The sequence below is a fragment of the Medicago sativa genome, chromosome 7, assembly GCF_051527215.1.
Source record: "Medicago sativa cultivar Bolivia chromosome 7, Bolivia_mono, whole genome shotgun sequence".
Taxonomy (NCBI): domain Eukaryota; kingdom Viridiplantae; phylum Streptophyta; class Magnoliopsida; order Fabales; family Fabaceae; genus Medicago; species Medicago sativa.
In genome coordinates, this window is record NC_140755.1 from 99,861,763 (window position 1) to 99,881,255 (window position 19,493).

At 30.8% G+C, this 19,493-nt stretch overlaps 2 protein-coding genes across 3 annotated transcripts; both read left to right on the top strand.

The window, feature by feature from the left end:
• The first annotated feature begins 7,320 nt into the window (after window positions 1-7,320).
• On the top strand, window positions 7,321-8,869 carry LOC146911165 (short-chain dehydrogenase reductase 3b-like). 2 transcript variants are annotated; one of them, XM_085727320.1, is made up of 2 exons: window positions 7,321-7,704; window positions 7,830-8,869. In XM_085727320.1, exons 1-2 carry the CDS (start codon window positions 7,691-7,693, stop codon window positions 8,611-8,613), a joined length of 798 nt encoding a protein of 265 aa, XP_085583446.1. In that variant the 5' UTR covers window positions 7,321-7,690; the 3' UTR covers window positions 8,614-8,869. The 2 variants fall into 2 exon arrangements, with proteins under 2 accessions (XP_085583446.1, XP_085583445.1); XM_085727319.1 differs by lacking the exon at window positions 7,321-7,704 and having other exon boundaries at window positions 7,816-8,869.
• Window positions 8,870-17,831: 8,962 nt separating this feature from the next.
• On the top strand, window positions 17,832-18,951 carry LOC146911166 (short-chain dehydrogenase reductase 3b-like). Its single transcript, XM_085722540.1, has 2 exons — window positions 17,832-17,927; window positions 18,062-18,951. The coding sequence occupies exons 1-2, from the start codon at window positions 17,914-17,916 to the stop codon at window positions 18,828-18,830; spliced, it is 783 nt and encodes a 260-aa protein (XP_085578666.1). The 5' UTR covers window positions 17,832-17,913; the 3' UTR covers window positions 18,831-18,951.
• Window positions 18,952-19,493: the final 542 nt, after the last annotated feature.

Here is a 19,493-nt window from a genome sequence, read left to right on the forward strand (position 1 = left end):
TTAGTGAGTATTTCAACTTCTCATGTTTATAATTTCATCCGGCTTCTAGGGCAGAGAAGTGTTTAATACGGTCTACAACAAACCAATGCTTGAAAATTGTTTGAAACTCTAACAACGACCAATGTCGTTCTCCTTAAGTAGAAACTCATGGTATTGTTTGTCCTCACGACTAAGTCTGAGATGGTGATCTAATTGGCGACAGTTTGACAAAAAACAAGGAAGATGAATAACAGTGCTTCAAAACTCAACTAATATTCATTTTCTCTTGTTAATTTTCAAACCAACACCTATTAAATGATTGTCGTAGTTGTATGGACATTGAGGGCTCTGAACTTTAACTTAAAGTTGACTACATTAGTTGTCGTTGAAGTTTTGAACTATTTTCAAACATTGGTCCACTCACGCGAAACACTTCTCTACACTAACAATTGTCATAGTTTCATTTTTTTCCTTCATATTGCTCTCTTCGATCCATATTCACTGATGATAGATCTTTTAAGCATTATATTGTTTCTTTTTGGTAAAAAAAAAAAAAAGAAGAAGCCTTTATATTGTTTCTTTGGTAGGTGTTTTTATGCATAGATCAATACAGTTTGATGTTTGTTCTAATATATAATGGTGGTTGTCTCTCGTCTAGGCATCATTTTTGGTATTCTTAATGGTTATTAGCTCATTGGCCTATTTAGTTGTTGGTTTATTGGTCTATTTTTTTTTGTTTTGACAAAGGTTTATTGGTCTATTTGGTTATAGGTTTATTGGCTTATTTAGTGGTCAGCACAATTAGCGGTGGCCATGTTGGCCTATTTAATAGTGTAGACCTAGTGTACATATTTAAAGGCTTTCATATATGCTTTTGAACATGCAAGTTTAGGTTTTTTAGAATGCTGGATCAAACTTTTCAAATGGCCTATGTCATGAAAAAGGGAAAGCTCGGACCTTAAATTTTTAGAATTCTGCTCTTTACCCAAACGGTTCTGCTCATTTTCAAAGTAAAAGTCCAAAATGCCCCTATGCAATTTAACATGCGTAGCATGAGTTAACATGCGCTAGTTAGAAAATAAACGCAACTTAAGTCACGCTGCGTGACTTAAGTTGCGTTGCGTGCTGTTATAAGCCCAGGCAGAACCTCATTCTGCCTCATTATCTAACACCACACACTCAAATCTCAATTCTCTCTCAAATTACCCAACTCCAAAATTCCTTCAACTTCAAATCAAACAACACTACAACAACAAGAACAAGTAAGCTTTCACTTAAATTATGTTGGTATGATAGATTTTTTTCACTTAATCTAGATTTTTTTTTGGTTTAGTGTTTTGTTAAAATTTTAATTTTTTTTGCAAGAAATGATAGAATGCTACATGCAAATGACTTATAATGCTTAATTGTTATGATGTTTAGATGTTTGCATGATTATGTTAGATTTTTTACACTTAGATTAGATTTTTTTAGATTTAGGGTTTGTTTAATTTTTTTTTTTTTTGCAACATATGATACAATGTTACATGCAAATGAGTAATATTGCTTAATTATTTAGATCTTTGCATGTTTATGTTGTAGTTATTATTTTTAGGGTTTATGTATAATTTGCACTCCAAGTGTTTGATGAAATGTTTGAATGAGTTTTTCATTGATTGTGTTTAATTTGTAATTGTGTAGATTTGAAGCAATGGCCGGTTGGATCGACGTTCATGCACAATTCAACAACGGAGAACCTCAAAGGTTGAAGGTTTGATGCCTTGATGTAACGTTAAGAGGTCTCAAGGATCAATTGAATGAATTCAACCAAGGAGTCAACCCCAGAGACACAAGGAGGGTGCAAAACGTTCGGTATAAACGTCCAAAGCTCGACGATCGGAGTGTATCATTCACTTGGGTGGAGTTAAAGAACGACGAAAACGTGACGAGCATGTTTTGGGAGCACACCAAGTTCCAGTGGATCGATATGCGGGTGACGTTGCTGAGATCAATTGAAGATATCATCAACAACTTGATTCCGCCAAAAGATCGTCGCTAGTTAGGGTAAGGTGCATTCCAACTACAACAATTGTCTTACCTCTGAAATGGGGTAATTCAAATTTGCCAAACGGCGAGGACTCAAGCATTTCGCTCGGCATTCATGTTTTTCCTTTGAAAAGATTAAATTCTTGTTAGGCTGGTTTAGATGAAGGTATTAGGTGTCAAGGAATGGACCTCATTTCGGTGGCACTTGAATACCTTAATCTAAATCAAGCCTAACAAAAATTTATTCTTTTCAAAGGAAAGCATGAATGTCGAGCGAAATGCTTGAGTCCTGTTGTTTGGCAAGTTTGAATTTACCCCATTTCAGAGGTAAGATGATTGTTGTAGTTGGATTGCACACTCCAACTACAACAATTGTCTTACACTGGATGGGGCAATTCAAACTTGTTAATCGGCAGGACTCCAACATTCGATGAGCATCTTGAACGATGGTATTCAAGTGTCAAGGAATGGACCTTATTTCGTTGGCACTTGAATACCATCGTTCAAGATGCTCATCAAATGTTGGAGTCCTACTGCTTAGCAAGTTTGAATTTGCCCCATTCAGTGGTAAGATAATTGTTGCACTTGGAAGGTACATTCCGGAATGTAATGTAATTGTTGACATACATGTCGTTTTTGTAATGTAACGATACCTCTATCGCAATTTTTATTTGAATTCACGATATCGCAATTTTTATTGGAATTCACGCTATCGCAATTTTTATTGGAATTCACGCTATCGCAATTTTTATTTTATTCGAATTCACGCTATCGCAATTTTTATTTGAATTCACGCTATCGCAATTTTTATTTTATTCGAATTCACGCTATCGCAATTTTTATTTGAATTCACGCTATCGCAATTTTTATTGGAATTCACGCTATCACTATTTTTATTTTATTCGAATTTACGCTATCGCACTTTTTATTTGAATTCACGTTATCGCAATTTTTATTGGAATTCACACTATCGTACTTTTTATTTTATTCGAATTCACGCTATCGCACTTTTTATTCGAATTCACGCTATTGCAATTTTTATTCGAATTCACGCTATCGTACTTTTTATTTTATTCGAATTCACGCTATCGCACTTTTTATTCGAATTCACGCTATCGCAATATTTATTCGAATTCACGCTGAATTTATTCTAATTCTTCAATACGCAATCGTAAAATAAATGCAACAATTAACAAAAATAAAGAAACAAAAATAATGGATATAAAATATCATTTAATTAATATAATTCTTATTACATTTACAATGGGGTAAAACTAAATCTGCGAAAAAATAAAAACCACCAGAAAACCTATCTTCCTGGGGTAAAACTAAAAATAAACCACAAGAAAACCAACTTTCCTGGGGTAAAACTAAATCTGCACATTTAGTTTTACTCAATGTGGTTCTTTTCCCAAGAAAGCTGCTCACTACTTATCTTTTCCCCAGCATTCCCACTACTTATCATCCTTTCTTTTTTTACACCAAAATAAAGAAGGAAAAAGAGAAGGAAAGGAAGAAGATTCATAGGGGGAGAGAGTGAGAATGGGAGATGGTGTGAGGAAATGGGGAAGTTTAGAGGTGTATATATAGGGGGAGATTGTAACATAGGTTATATCTACCATAAATAGGGTCAAAAAACGTGTAAAAACTTAACAAAAACGTGTAAAAACTTAACAAAAACGTGTAAAATCAATTAAAATGCATTGAACAAAGTCAAAAAAACGTGTTCTTGAGCCCAGGATTAACACTAGCGTGAGTTAACTCACGCCAAGGATTAACACTAGCGTGAGTTAACTCACGCACATGTTAACACTTACGTGAGTTAACTCACGCTAGTTAGGCCGGTGGTCACAACTCAAGAACACGTTTGTTGGACTTTAGTCGGTTATTCAACCATGGTTTTATTGATTTTTACACGTTTTTTTTACTGTTTTTTGACTGCATTTAGTGCATATAAAAACTATGCACTAAATAATTTTCAATTAGGCCTTTTTTTTGTTACATTTAAGGAATTTATTCTAAATTAATTTATTAACTTTATTATAATTTTTTTTTACATTAATCTAAATTATTTTCTTAACTTTATTCTAAATTATTTTATTAACATTATTCTGAAATTATTTTGTTTACATTAATCTAAATTATTTTCTTAACATTATTCTAAATTAATTTTTTAACTTTATTCTAAATTATTTTGTTTACATTAATCTAAATTATTTTCTTAACTTTATTCTAAATTATTTTATTAACATTATTCTGAAATTATTTTGTTAACATTATTCTAAATTATTGATTCGATATTATTCTTTAAATAAATACAAATATGAATAAAAGTAAATGGACTAAATTAATAAAAGAAAATGGACTAAATATAAATAAAAGTAAATATAACAATATCTCATTTCATTGATAATTCATACATTACAATTATTCATACAATAATTTTGAACTAATTCACTAAATCTACTTATTTTATCCTTTTTGGGGTAAAAAGTAATCAATCTTCGTGGGGTAAAATAGTGAGCAGCCTTCTTGGGGAAAATACATCATCAACCCTTGGGCTAAATTTAAATCTGGTTTTTTTTTACCACAAGAAGTTCTTTTTACCCACGGTAAAAAGTTTCTGCGGTTAAAAAAGCAGATTTAAAATTATCCCAAGGGTCGATCACTTCCCCAAGTCGGCTACTCACTATTTTACCCCGACGAATTTTGATCACTTTTTACCCCCAAAGAGAATATTGAAAGAAAAAAACAAAGAAAGAAGAGAATTAGAGTGAGAGAGTGGGAGGAGATAATGTGAGAAATATGGGAAGTATGTGAGGGTATTTATAGGTAGAAATGTGAACCTAGGTTGTATCTAACATAAATGTGGTCAAAAAAACGTGTGAAAGTGGTAAAAAACGTGTACATTGAATGTTGAAAAGCTGACCAAAGTTGAAAAAACGTTTGTTCTTCACCGGCCAACTAGCGTGAGTTAACTTGCGCTAGTGCTAAGTGGTACGTGACTTAAGTCACGTTCATACTACACTAACGCATGTTAAGTCACGTAGCGTGACTTAACATACGCTCATAATACACTAACGCATGTTAACATACGTAGCGGCATGTTGAACTTTTACTTTGGGAATGAGTAGAACCGTTTGGGTAAAGAGCAGAATTCAAATTTTTATACTATATTGAAACCTATTTACTCAAAGCATGATTTGACTTATTTTCACTCCTGTTTATGCACCACATATTGTATCTAAATAGGAACGAAAACAATGGGACAAAACAATAAAAGTATTGAAGACTGGTCCACAAGAACTACCTAAAATAAGATCGATAAAGTACTAGTGTGTACATGAGAAGAAGAAAAAAAATCATAATAGTCTTGTGATGGAGACAGTATACGAATTCTAAAGCAAATTAAGGAGAGACCCAAACAAACAATACATCAAAAATATGTGTTGTGGATTTGAGGTCGGAACATCCACCAAATTAAATATGCATATTTTTAGTTTGAAACTTTCCGTTGGAGGACTATACACACTATTGCAAAACAAAATGAATGATGTTTTTCTTGCAAATAGTGTAATTGGAGGACTATGTAACATATTCAATTCATATAAGCCAAGATTGGTATAATGAACTTTTTTGGTAAGAATTTGACTGCTGCATGTGTACAATATTGCACATTTGTAGTTCAATTTATTAAGGTCAACACAAAGTATCCATAAAATTTAGTTGGATGGGTTAAATATGTTTTTGGTCCCTATAAATATGTCAACTTTTCGTTTTAGTCCCTCTAAAATTTTCCTTCAACTTTTAGTCTCTATAAAATTTTCAATCTTCGCTTTTGGTCCCTCTTTTAAAGTAAACTCATATGTAGAATTTATATTATTTAATAAAATTTTCCAGAAAAATTCAAAATATTACAAGAATCACTCCAAAAAAAATTCAGAATTTTTGAACAAAACATGAATTTAATATGAATTTTTATATTGTTTACGGTTAAAAATTCATATTTAATTTATGTTTTGTTAAAAAATTCTAATTCTTTTTAGGAATTTTTTTTTAGAATATTTTACACATTTCTGCACAATTTCATTAAAAAATACAAAAATTAAATTAAAAAAATAGGGACCAAAAGTAGTGATTGAAAATTTTATAGGGACTAAAAGTTGAAGGAAAATTTTAGAGGGACCAAAATGAAAAGTTGACATATTTATAGGGACCAAAAACATATTTAATCCTAGTTGGATATACATTCCTCCTTCAATTATTCAATGTCATGTAGGGTTAAAAATACCCAAACCAAACTTAGTACCTAAGAATCTACCTCGTAAAAAAAGGAAAATTGTGACCATTTACAGGAGATTAAAGTTTACACAAGCAGTATAGTAATCGAATCGTACATGTGGCTCAACCGCTAAAGTAGCTTCAAACGAATAAATCAATTAATTTTGTTTTTCTTTAGTACGTACTCCCTCCGGTCACTATTATAAGCAAATTTCTACTTTTTAGATTCATTCAATAAATGATGTATGTGGTCTACAATATAGACTACATACATCATTTATTGAATGAACCTAAAAAGTCAAAATTTGCTTATAATAGTGACCGGAGGGAGTAGTTCACAATAATTTAAAAATATGATCAGATTGAGAAAATGTTATTAGCTTAGCATGGAGTTATCATTTAAGTTATTAAACAACCGGAAAAACTATCAAATTGTGTCATGTAAATACAATCTAAATGGTAGGACAAGAATATTGATATTTGGCTTAAATATGAAAATAGTCCCCGCAAATATCTGACAATTTGGTTTTAGTCCCTGTAAAAATATTTTTTTGGTTTTAGTCCCTGCAAATATAAAAATTTTGGTTTTGGTCCTTGGTATTTTGTTTTAGTCCTTGTAAAATTGATTCATATTGAATTTGGTCCTTGTAATATGTAGAATATTTGATTTTAGTCCCTCAAAATGAGGACTAAAATGAATATTATAGGGACCAATTTCAATATGAAATGATTTTACAAGGATTAAAACAAAATACCAAGGACCAAAACCAAATATTCTATATTTGCAGGGACTAAAACCAAAAAATATAAATAACAAATTATCAAATTGTATAACTACGTCACTACATTAAAAAATTAAAGCAATACGTATTGTGTAGAATGTACGAGTTGGAATGGTTGAAATTTCAACTTTACATTAAAAGCACGATGAGGGCCATGTGATTCTAAACAGTGCAATGAATTTTATATGCTATAGGCTTAGTTGGAAACGTGGAATTGACCTAAATAATGAATGCACTTAATCAAATTCCTTCCACCACATTTTACAAAACTAATAATTTGATTATTATATGAATAGTACACTGGAAATGCATCACCCCAAAGAAAGAAAGCAATGAAAATCCAACTAGTTTGAATAGTTATACAAGATCATAACATGATTAGAATATTTTTCCATGTTTTAGAACAATAAGACATGTTGTTTAATACTTAATGATGATTATTATCAACATTTGCATTAGCCGTAATTTTTATCGAGCCTTGCACTCTACAAACCTTATAAATATATAGATAGATAGGTTGGTATTAGGATACAAACTTACAAAGATAAAGGTCACATTATTTCCAGGTTTTAGGGAAAGCTCATCAAGCAAATTATAGGGTACTCAACACTTATTCATTATCAATGATGAAGCAAAGGTATCCTATAGTTTGATATTTGTCTCTATAGTTTTGTTCTGTTTCCTTATTTTTACTTGTCTGCTTAATTTTGATTAATTGACTTTATTTTATTTTCTTGCATAATATATTATGACAAAATCTAGGTTGGAGGGTAAGGTGGCAATAATAACAGGTGCAGCCAGTGGAATTGGTGAAGAAACAGTGAAATTGTTTGCCGAAAATGGAGCATTTGTTATTGCAGTAGACATTCAAGATGAATTGGGTCATAAAGTTGCAGATTCAATAGGCTCAGATAAAGTAACATATCATCATTGTGATGTCAGGGATGAAAAACAGGTCGAAGAAACAATTCATTTCACTTTGGAAAAACACGGTTGCATCGATATTTTGTTTAGTAATGCAGGAATAATAGGCTCTTTATCTGGAATACTTGATCTTGATTTGAATGAATTTGAGAAAACTATGGCTACAAATGTTGTTGGTGCAGCTGCTACAATTAAGCATGCTGCGCGCGCCATGGTTGCTAAAAAAATCCGCGGATCGATTATATGCACTACTAGCGTTGCAGCTTCTATTGGTGGAACAGGTCCTAATGGTTATACTACATCAAAACATGCTCTTTTAGGACTTGTGAAATCAGCTTGTGGAGAACTTGGTGGTTATGGAATTAGAGTTAATAGTATATCCCCTTTTGGAGTTGCAACACCTCTTTCGTGTATAGCTTACAATCTTGAACCTCATGAAGTTGAATCTAGTAGTAGTTCTCATGCTAATTTGAAGGGTATTGTGTTGAAGGCTAAGCATGTTGCAGAAGCAGCTTTGTTTCTTGCTTCTGATGAAGCTGTTTATATCAGTGGTCATAACTTGGTTGTTGATGGTGGTTTCTCCGTGGTTCGTAATACTCCATCTGCAACGCCTGATATGTAGACCAATTGCATGTTTGGATTACCGGTGAGTTTGACAGAATAACACATTTTGATAAAACTTTGAAATTTCAACAAAATCACGATGCTACTGTGATTTTGTCAAATTTCGTGTGATTCCAAACATACACCTAATGTTTTGCGGACAAAAGGTTATGGCCGATCTAATTTCATTCTACTATGTATCCTTTATCCAATGCACTCTTCTTCTTTTTTTATATATTTTTTAAATCATAAGTTCATTAACCATTTTTCCTCAATTAAGCTTGTTGTTAGCTTTGTATTTTTTTTTCTTGGTTCAAAGCAAAGGTTTTATCAACTGCAATGGTTCAGCCCCTCTATACTCGCATTCTCTTGAGTTTTTTTATTGTTCCCATCTTGTGCCATGCATTTCTTGTTTTGCAAGATTTATTTATAATTAATTTTGTGCAACGTGCCACATCCGAAATTAAGAACGACAAACACTTGAGAGAGGGGAACCAGAGATGTTGATGCTTTAAATTGTATTTCGATCAACTAAACAAAACTCAACTTGACCACGTACGGTGTAATGCTGGAATGATGTATGCAAGATTTTTTCTTTTTTTGGTGGTGGTCGGGGTTTGAAACCCGAACCTTGCATATATTATGCATTGTTTTTTTTTTTTTTTAACAAACCAAAATAGAATATATTAGATCACAAAAAGTGGTTCATCTCGCACAAGACGTACAAAGGAGAACCACCCAACAAAATACAAAGTTTAGTGTCTGATGCCAAAAAATACACGACAGAAGAATGATAGAAGAAAAAAAAACTACACAATAACACTCATACAAAGTATAGGGTGCCGCCACCACTCAGTATAACTGAAGGCGAAAGTGGGCATATTTGCCTTAAGCCAAGAAAAAGACAGAAATTTAACATTATCTGCTAAATGATTCAGGTCATCATTCTTCTGTTTAAAAATTCTGTTGTTTTTTTCCTTCCAAATAATCCAGACACTAGCCATCCAGATTACTGTCAGAAAAGAGTGTGACGATCGCGGTAACCCTGCTAAATGGCTAAACTGATGAAGATGATCTCTAACGGAAGCTGGAGCAACAAAAAAAGTACCTAACCACTGATAAATACGGTGCCATACCATACCAAAATGATCGCATCGAAAAAGAAGATGGTCCGCAGTCTCAAGAATGCCGCATCCACCCATGCAAAATGTGTCATCGTGGTGAATAATTCTTCTACGAAGGAGATTGTCTGTAGTTGGAAGTCGATTGTGGAGGAGTCTCCAAGCATAGACAGCCACCTTAAGCGGGACTTGCTTCTGCCATAAAGCATCAAACATACCCCGCTCCAAAGAAACACCTGGCGACGTCAGATAGTTGTAGGTCCCCTTAACGGAGTAACCATTGATAGGGTCTAGAATCCATCGCCACCTGTCTTGAGTGCGATCCTGCAAAACAACATTAGACAACAGTGCCGCACACGCGGAAGAGTATTATGCATTGTCCTTACCAACTGATTCGAGCTTACAATTCATAAAACACCGGATTAAACCCAAAGTTTCATTAATCATTTAGGGAAATGTTAACTAGTATCTCGGGGGACCAGTTAAAGACTTTAAAAGGTAACTTTTATTAAAATTTGTGCAATAAAGTGCATTGAAAATTGAAAACTTTGACATTTTTAAAGAATAATTACTTGATTTAGAATACTTAAAAAGTGTCCCAGAGACACTCGTTAACAAGACCCAATCTTTTATCATAAATCATAATACTCAATCATCCCTTGTTCTATATTAACTTTATAAATCCTATATTTTTGCAAGAATTTTTCTAGTTACATTCATAAAACACCCGATTAAACCCAAAGTTTCATTAATCTTTTATCATAAATCATAATGCTCGATCGTCCCTCATTCTATATTAACTTTATAAATCCTATATTTTTAAACTAACCATTTGGAATAAGATGATACTAGGTATATAACCCGTGTGTTGCACGGGTTTATTAAAATAATGCACATTTTTTTCTTACAAATGAAAAAATAAAAATTGTGATAAGAATACTCATATAATTCAATGATTTGTAATTTTTTTCTGATCAAATGATTTTTTTTTGACAGAATCTGATCAAATGATTTATATATTTTTTTTGAAATATAGTGATACAATTATGTTTAATATTGATTTATATCAATAATATGTGTATTGTTTCAAAATATCAGAAGTTGTCTCCATTTACATCATAGGTTTATGTAAATATTTTATGGGCAGTGAATATGATTTTTGATGGATCTTATAATAATATTCTATAAGTTTAAATACATGTCATAGTTTATCCTAATAGTGTAATTATATAAGAGTACCTTTTTTTTTATCATGTTCTTGAAAACTACGCAATGTGACGTAAGTGCTTACTTTTGTTTTCCTATCTTATTTAAGGTCTCTCATATTTATTAAAAAGATTTATTCTTGTGTTGAAAAATTAGCTTCTTTTAAAGTTTTCTATGTAATCTTCACCTTTGGGATTCTACTCCGACTTTTATAATTTGTCCGGAGATTTTTAGTCAACAACTTAGTATACCTCCATGTCACTCTGCGTAATCTTTTTTTTTTGGATCACGTTTATGTTCTCCAATATTTTTGTTTGACTTTTTTGTTTTATTATCATGTTTTGCTATATAGCACTATTATAGTGAGAATACATTACTATTATTTTAAGATGAGATTTCTTTTAGTACTATTCAATCACACGCACAAATATATATATATTTATGTAGTGAATCTTAATTACATTAATATTAGAGATTATTAGATAGGGGTAAGTGAAAAGTTTTTCAAATAGTTACACATAATCATAATTCTAACTTAATATTAAAAATGATAGGAAAATCCAAAAGAGTGTTATATAAGCACGTGAATTGCATTTCAATATATATGAGAGAAAAAGAGACAAAATCACCAAATAGTCGAGTTCAATCATTATCATTCTTATGTTACAATAACCATATCACAACATGGATGACAACTTCAAAATCTTTTACTTTCCACTTAGTTTCTATCATTCTCATGACATCCAAATAGATCACAAACATTTTGTACACAACATATATTTAAAAATAAGACACATGGTTTATATTCCTAAATTCATCACGGTCTGTTATCCTTTGATTGAATGTCTACAACATCAACTTGTTGTCAATTTAATATAAAACTTATAAGTATAACAATAAAATATTCCGACTTAAAAAATTAAAATAATTAATTTAAATTTATCTTTTAGAAAAAACCTATAAAATTTACTTAAAAAAAAAAACAATTGCAATACAAATTACATAATTTAATTCAATATAGGCAAGTATTAATGTAAAAGACATATACTTACGCTTTGAGATGTCGTTTTCCTAAGGCTTTCCGAGCATCAAGGGTGCAACAAAAGCAAAAATAGAAGCCTATTTTTTACTTTTCTCCTTGTTCACAGGAAAAAAATAGTCACATATATATTAGACAATAAAAGAAAATAAAAAAGAAAGGTAGAAAAGTAGTAAATGAATAATCAAGATATATGTGAAGAGTAAGATAGATAAATAAAAACAACAAAACTAAATTCCTGAGTATCACCAAGAGTTTGAAGAGTTTCATCTAAGAATTGCATGTTAGAGAAAAATGGCAAGAAGTTAAATTATGTGATTTTTTTTCTTCATGAATCAATAATGGAGGGTGAGATTTTATATGTGAAAACGATTGGTTCATTAAAAGAATTTTTATCATATATTCAATGATCGAACCTTTGAATAACTATGTATGTGTTAAAATAATTGGTGGGTCTTAAACATATTTAAGCTCATGGGTCAAAATACTTTATAGATCACATAAAAAAAAAAATTTACTTTCGTTTCTTTGATAAATGTCTGTATATACTAATATAATTTAATTTTATTAAATTATTTTTTTTTGCTTGGAACGATATTTTGTTTAAAACTACACACAATAATATCTTTAGTCTTAATTCTTATTGTCAAAAAAAGTAGTTTTAATTCTCAAATCTGAAAATCCTCCTTCAAAAATAAACTCTTAAAAGCCACTTGTAAATTCCACCAAGAGTTGCATCGGTTGTGATTTAATGACCATTTTGTGGAGATAAACCAAACATTTTAAATATTAAGTTACAAAAGCAACGGTTTTTTTTACTCAAAGAAGACAATGGGTCCAATCATATGAAACCTTTTAAATATACATACATTTACATATTTAATTTAAAGCATCAGTTTTTTGTTGTAGAAGTTATATAATTAGACATTGAATTGGTTTAAAAATAGTGAAAGAACTCTTTGTAGAGTGGCAAAGTTTCAATCAATAGAGAATGAAAAATTGAAGCTCATTTAGACATGCCACATCATCAAAACTCTTGCATAAGAATAACTCAAGCTTCTAATTCAAAGATATATAGATAGTAAAATACAATTAGATGTGGTAGGAGTTAATTAAAGTTTGTTAGTTGGTAGTTAGATTATCGATTGGTAATTGGTTAGCTGGTAGTTAGATTGATGTGTTAGGAGTTCCTAGTTTATTTAATTTTGACTTTTCATATTTAGTGGTATTAATTAAAATTTATTGGAAAAATAAGTCATAATGAAAAATTGAAGCTCATTTAGACATGCCACATCATCAAAACTCTTGCATAAGAATAACTCAAGCTTCTAATTCAAAGATATATAGATAGTAAAATACAATTAGATGTGGTAGGAGTTAATTAAAGTTTGTTAGTTGGTAGTTAGATTATCGATTGGTAATTGGTTAGCTGGTAGTTAGATTGATGTGTTAGGAGTTCCTCGTTTATTTAATTTTGACTTTTCATATTTAGTGGTATTAATTAAAATTTATTGGAAAAATAAGTCATAAGTTATCTAGTAATTTTAAAGATGACTTATATTTCACCACCAAAAAAGATGACTTATATTTAGATTTTTTTTTTTGTCTAATGGATGCTTATATTAGGGGTAAAGGGAGTATTTTGTTTTTAATAAATTATCTATATCTATATTAATTGACTCTATTTATCCATCTATCTAAAAACGATAGTTTGGAACCATCCTATACCTCTAGCAAAAGAGTAGTTTAGGGCGACATTGCCTGCCACAAGATTAAACACCACTCTATAGGTTTGGTTCTAGCATTCATATTTACAATTTGAAGCCTAATTTTTATTGAATGGAAGACTAAGTTTAATGAAGACAAGTTCGCGAATCAATAAATTTGGTGGATTATTCACTTAATGTTTGGTTATTAGCAGAAATAGTTCTTGATAGTCATGAGTTCAATCGAGATGTAAGTGAAGCATGACCAAAATTTCTTACAAAAAATTGAATTTAAATACCTTTGATTATTTCCTTCCTCCTTGGCTCAAATCTAACTAAACCATTTGGACTAAGATAACATAGTAAAATACAATTAGTTGTGGCAAGAGTTTGATAGAGTTTGTTAATTGGTATTTTTTTTTTGTTCCACTGTTAGTTGGTAGTTATTTTTTTTGAAAGAACTTTTTTTTTTGAAGGAACTGTTAGTCGGTAGTTTGTTAGTCGGTATTATAATACATGTATTTTTTAGAAAATTATTTAAACTAGCGAAAAATTATTTACAATACATGTATTTTCTATTCCTTTGATTGTTGTTAGTCGGTGTTTTTTTTATGAGATTTTGATTTTGATTAAAACTAAAAATATAAATATGTTTGTTGTTTTCAAGTTATAACAAACCAAACTAATCATGATTATCTATTTCAATGACACCAACAATATAAAAAATAATATAATCTAAATTCATTTTTTTAATGACACAACAATCTTTGTTATAGAAAAAGTTGTTCAAAGGTATAATTGGGATAATGAAAAAGTAAGTATAAATATTCAAGACTAATTGAAGACTATTTTTTACTTGATTAAAGACTAATTTTAATAAATACAAGTTTGAAAATTATATACCAATCGACCCTAATTTGAAAGAAAGAAAGAAAAAAAAAACCAAAATGTTCTAGTTTGGGGGCACTTGGTTGGAGTAAGCCATTTCAAATTGCGCACTTGCGAAGGAATTGCGCATAATACGCCAAATGCAATGGTATGTTTGACTGTCCTATTCTTTTATTTTTATTTTTTTAATTTTAACATACCGATGGATCTACATCCATCTCTGAATGTCGTCGAGTATTGTTAACTTTCCCGCCATTCTTGTAACCGTGTTATCGCATTGGAGCCAGAAAGGGCTACTTGTAGAACTTGCACCGACATGTATTTAGCCAACTTTCTCAAAAGAAAAAAGTTTTTTGTTCCAAGTATTTGTACACTGTTGCCGCTTTTTAGTGTTGCCTTAGCTCAACCATCGAAAGAAATAGTCCATTGTATAATTTATTTGCATTTTTAATCAATGTTATTTATATTATTTTGAAATTAGTTGTAAATAGTAAAAAAATAATATCTTTCTATTGGGTATGAAATGTAGCAATTGTAAGGTCAAATCCACGTCTATTTTTTTAATTCTTATAGAATTTTTATATTAGCATTTTAATACATAAATCAAATAAACAAATTGATATATAATTGATATGTAATTTTATCTAATTTAAAAACATCTATTCTATCTAGGGCAACACTTTCTATGAAATACATGTGAATATATATTATTTATTTTTTGAAGAAACATGTGATGAAAACATATAAAATAACGAATATTACTTACAATGGTAAGAAAAATGTACAAAAAATCATCATAAATACATTCATAGTTTCATACGTTAGCGTGATAAACAAAAAAGAGCAGAGTGTGCTCGTCTGCATGCTAGTAAATAAATTCAAAAATTATAACAATTTAAAAGATATTTTTTTGTACTATTTACTACTACTTTGAAAAGAATATAAATAACATTAATTGATTAAAAAAACAAATAAATTATATAACCATTTATTTCTTTTAATGGATGAGCTGAGACAACGTGAAAAAATTGTTGCCAGCATACGAATACATGGAAAAAAAATGGTTTTCTTATATAAAGAATTGTTAAAAATCGTTGTCATATGTTTAAAATTAAAAATAAAAGCTGTGAACAGAGATAATGCATAATATATGTAAGGTATGTGGTTTAAACCCCGACCATCAGGAAAAAAAATAGGACATTCAAACACGTCATTTCATTTGGCATATTCTGTGCACTTCCTTCACAAGTGTGCCACTTGAAATGGCATGCTCTAAGTAGGCGTTAAACCCCGACCACCAGGAAAAAAAATAGGACATTCAAACACATCATTTCATTTGGCATATTCTTTGCACTTCCTTCACAAGTGTGCCACTTGAAATGACATGCTCTAACTAGGCGTCCAAAACTAGGGCACTTTGATATATTTTTTTCAAACTAGGATAGGATAGATTGGTATATAATTTTCAAAACTATGGTAGATTGGTAAAAGGGTCTATATCATCACCAGACTCTTATTATTTCCCATCGATTTGGTTATGAAGATATTTTTCAGGAACGTTTGGTCACTCTACTAATTATGATTATATTTTTGTTCAAGTAATTAATTAAAGATAAAATCATGTAAAAATAAAACATAAACTAAAATCGTGAATAAACAAAAATAGAGACCAAGAAGATAAAGCGTATAAAATATTATCTGCAAAAATTCTTTCTTTCTCTATCTCTCTTCTCTCCTTCTCAAACCCTAGCCGTCACCTTTTTCTTCTTCTTCTTTTCAGAGGGGTGATTTAGGGTCAATTTTGACCCAAAAATCACCCCTCCAAATTGTTTTTCCTTCTATCCCAATTGAATAAGTGATTTCATCCTAATTGAATAAGTGATTTCACATATTTTCTGTTTTCTTTCGTTTGTTTTTGCGATTTCGTCGTCTCTGAACGACTCTGTTTGTTTTGATTTCCCGTCTTCGTGCGGTGTGCTTTTGATTTCCCGTCTTAGTGCGGTGTTTATTTGATTCAAGTTGAAAGATTAACGTTGAGCAAGTGCAGATCCGATCAATGACAATGGCTCTGTTTGGTAATACCAAAAAAGAGCTTTTAGCTTTTAGCTCATAGCATATAAGCTCGTCTGACAAAAAATAGCTCTGTTTGGTAACGTTTTTTACAACGAGCTTATAGCTTATTTCAGGAGCTTATAAGCTATTTTTCAGAAGCTACTTCAAGTAGCGTTTGAGCTTATAGCTTTTAGCTTCTCATATTTTGTTCCATTTTTACCCTTACCACTTTAACTAAAACCCATGTTTACCCTTAATAATTAATTTATTATAATTTAAAACAAAACAAAAACGATGCTACATAACGTATAAATTGTGTGTAATTTTTATTTTCAATTGTGCACACAGCAGTAGCACAATGAATTCATAACGTATAAGTTGTTACGTATGATAATTTTCTCCGTGTGTGTGATTTGTTTTTCCTATCTCCATTTATACGTATTTTTTTTGTTTTATCCTTCGTTCTTTTTAACAAATTTTTTTAATCATATGAATTGATTATTTTTTATTTTATTCTTAAAATAAATTTGTAAACTTTAGTTTTTTTATTAATGTATAATAACTGAAAACTGAATTGAAATAAATTGAAAATAAATTTTTACCGAAAAACAATAATTTAATAATATATAAACATTTATTAAATTTAAAATATTTAAATTATCAAATATCTTAAATATTAATTTATAGTAGTATAAATTTTATATGAATTAATAATGTCCTTTTATGTAATTTTACATTTATCAGCTAGTTCAACCGCTATTTTTACCAAACACTTTAATTAGCTTATCAGCTATCAGTCATCAGTCATCAGCTATAAGCTATCAGCTAAAAGCTATCAGCTAGCTTATCAGCTAAAAGCTATCAGCTAGCTTATCAGCTATCCGCTATTTTTACCAAACAGAGCCAATGACTTTGGCGTCGTCAACGTTGCAGATCCGGAGACATGAGTATTCCGGAGACATGAATATAGTCATATTAGTCATATTTGTAGGCATAAGTACTTTGTTGTTTTATGCTATTAACATGGATGATGTGAGTTTGTTCACAGATTCATCCATTTTATTTTTAGCGAATTTGGATTTGTATTGTATCGATGTACTCTATCAATTTGAATGAATGAATATCGTTTATTTTTGTCTAAAAAAAATAGAGACCAAATGTGCATTTAAGTTTTAATATTATTAAATATTAAAGTACATTTCTTATGCAGACCATTTTATTTCTTATATAAAAGAATGAGACGAAGGCTTTTAAACTTATATGTAAAAGGTTGAGAACTCAAAGAAAGGGTATCTCGTTGAATAATCATGTCAAAACAAAGGTGTGATTTTCTATACTTCTGAATCCCTTCTTTCTACCTTTTTCTTTTTTTGGACAAACTCTTTCTTTTACCTAGTAGTGTATATACATATTTCTATTGGCTAACAAATTAATGAATACTATATTTTTTCATAGGTTGGAGGGTAAGGTTGCTATAGTGACTGGTGGAGCAAGCGGAATAGGTGCAGAGACAGTAAAGACATTTGTGGAAAATGGAGCATTTGTAGTTATAGCAGATATCAATGATGAATTTGGCCACCAAGTTGTCACTTCAATTGGGTTAGACAAAGTGAGTTACCACCATTGTGACGTGAGAGATGAAAAACAAGTTGAGGAAACCGTAGCTTTTGCATTGGAAAAATATGGAACCTTAGACATCATGTTCAGCAATGTTGGGATTGGAGGTGCTACTGCTATGTCTAGCAGCATACTAAAATTTGATGTAAATGAATTTGACAACACCATGGCCATTAATGTTCGTGGATCAGCTACAACTATCAAGCACGCTGCGCGTGTTATGGTGGAAAGAAAAATTCGTGGATCCATAATTTGCACGGCCAGTGTGGCTGGCTGTGTTGCTGGATGTGCAGGACATGATTATACAACATCCAAACATGGTCTTATAGGCCTTGTTCGCTCGACGTGCAGTGAGCTTGGAGCTTATGGAATAAGAGTTAATTCAATTTCACCTTCTGGAGTTGCCACACCTCTTTTATGTAGAGCACTGAATATGGGGGTGAGTGAAGTTGAAGCTATTGGGAATGATTCTGCTAATTTGAAAGGAATTACACTAAAGGCTACTCATATTGCAGATGCTGCTATGTTTCTTGCTTCTGATGAATCGGCTTATATTAGTGGACAAGGTGGTCGATGGAGGCTTCACTGTCGTAAACCGATGGCGTAAAAAACAAGCTATCTGATTTGGAATTATAATGTACCCAAAATAATAATTTGAAGAAAACATATCTTTAAATGATGTAATAATAATGAAATAAATGTTATAATATTTCAGCTTAACTTTTAAATGACGATTCTTGTTGTCCATGTCTTATTCTTAATGGTACTCCCTCCGGTCACTATTATAAGCAAATTTCAACTTTTTAGCTTCATTCAATAAATGATGTATGTGGTGTAGACCACGTACATCATTTATTGAATGAATTTAAAAAGTTGAAATTTGCTTATAATAGTGACCGGAGGGAGTATAAGGCTATAAGCGAAGGTCTGATCATTAGTGTTGAAGTCTAGGCATATTGCATAAGCAGCCTTGTTTCTTGATTCTGCTGAAGCTATTTATATCAGTGGTCATAATTTGGTTCTTGATTGTGGCTTATGTTGGAACATTAGTGTGATGTTGAAAAATAAATTGGAAGATTAAACACCAAGTAATCATACTTTGATCTAATGTTGTGTGAATTGAAAAAAAATAGAGTGTGGGGGTCCCACATAAAATAGTACACACACATTAGTAGTGTTTAAATTGCGGTATTTAATTTTAAATACTTGATAATGATAAAAATAATAGTAATTATTATTTTTATTCGAGAATATCACTTCCCATAAATTT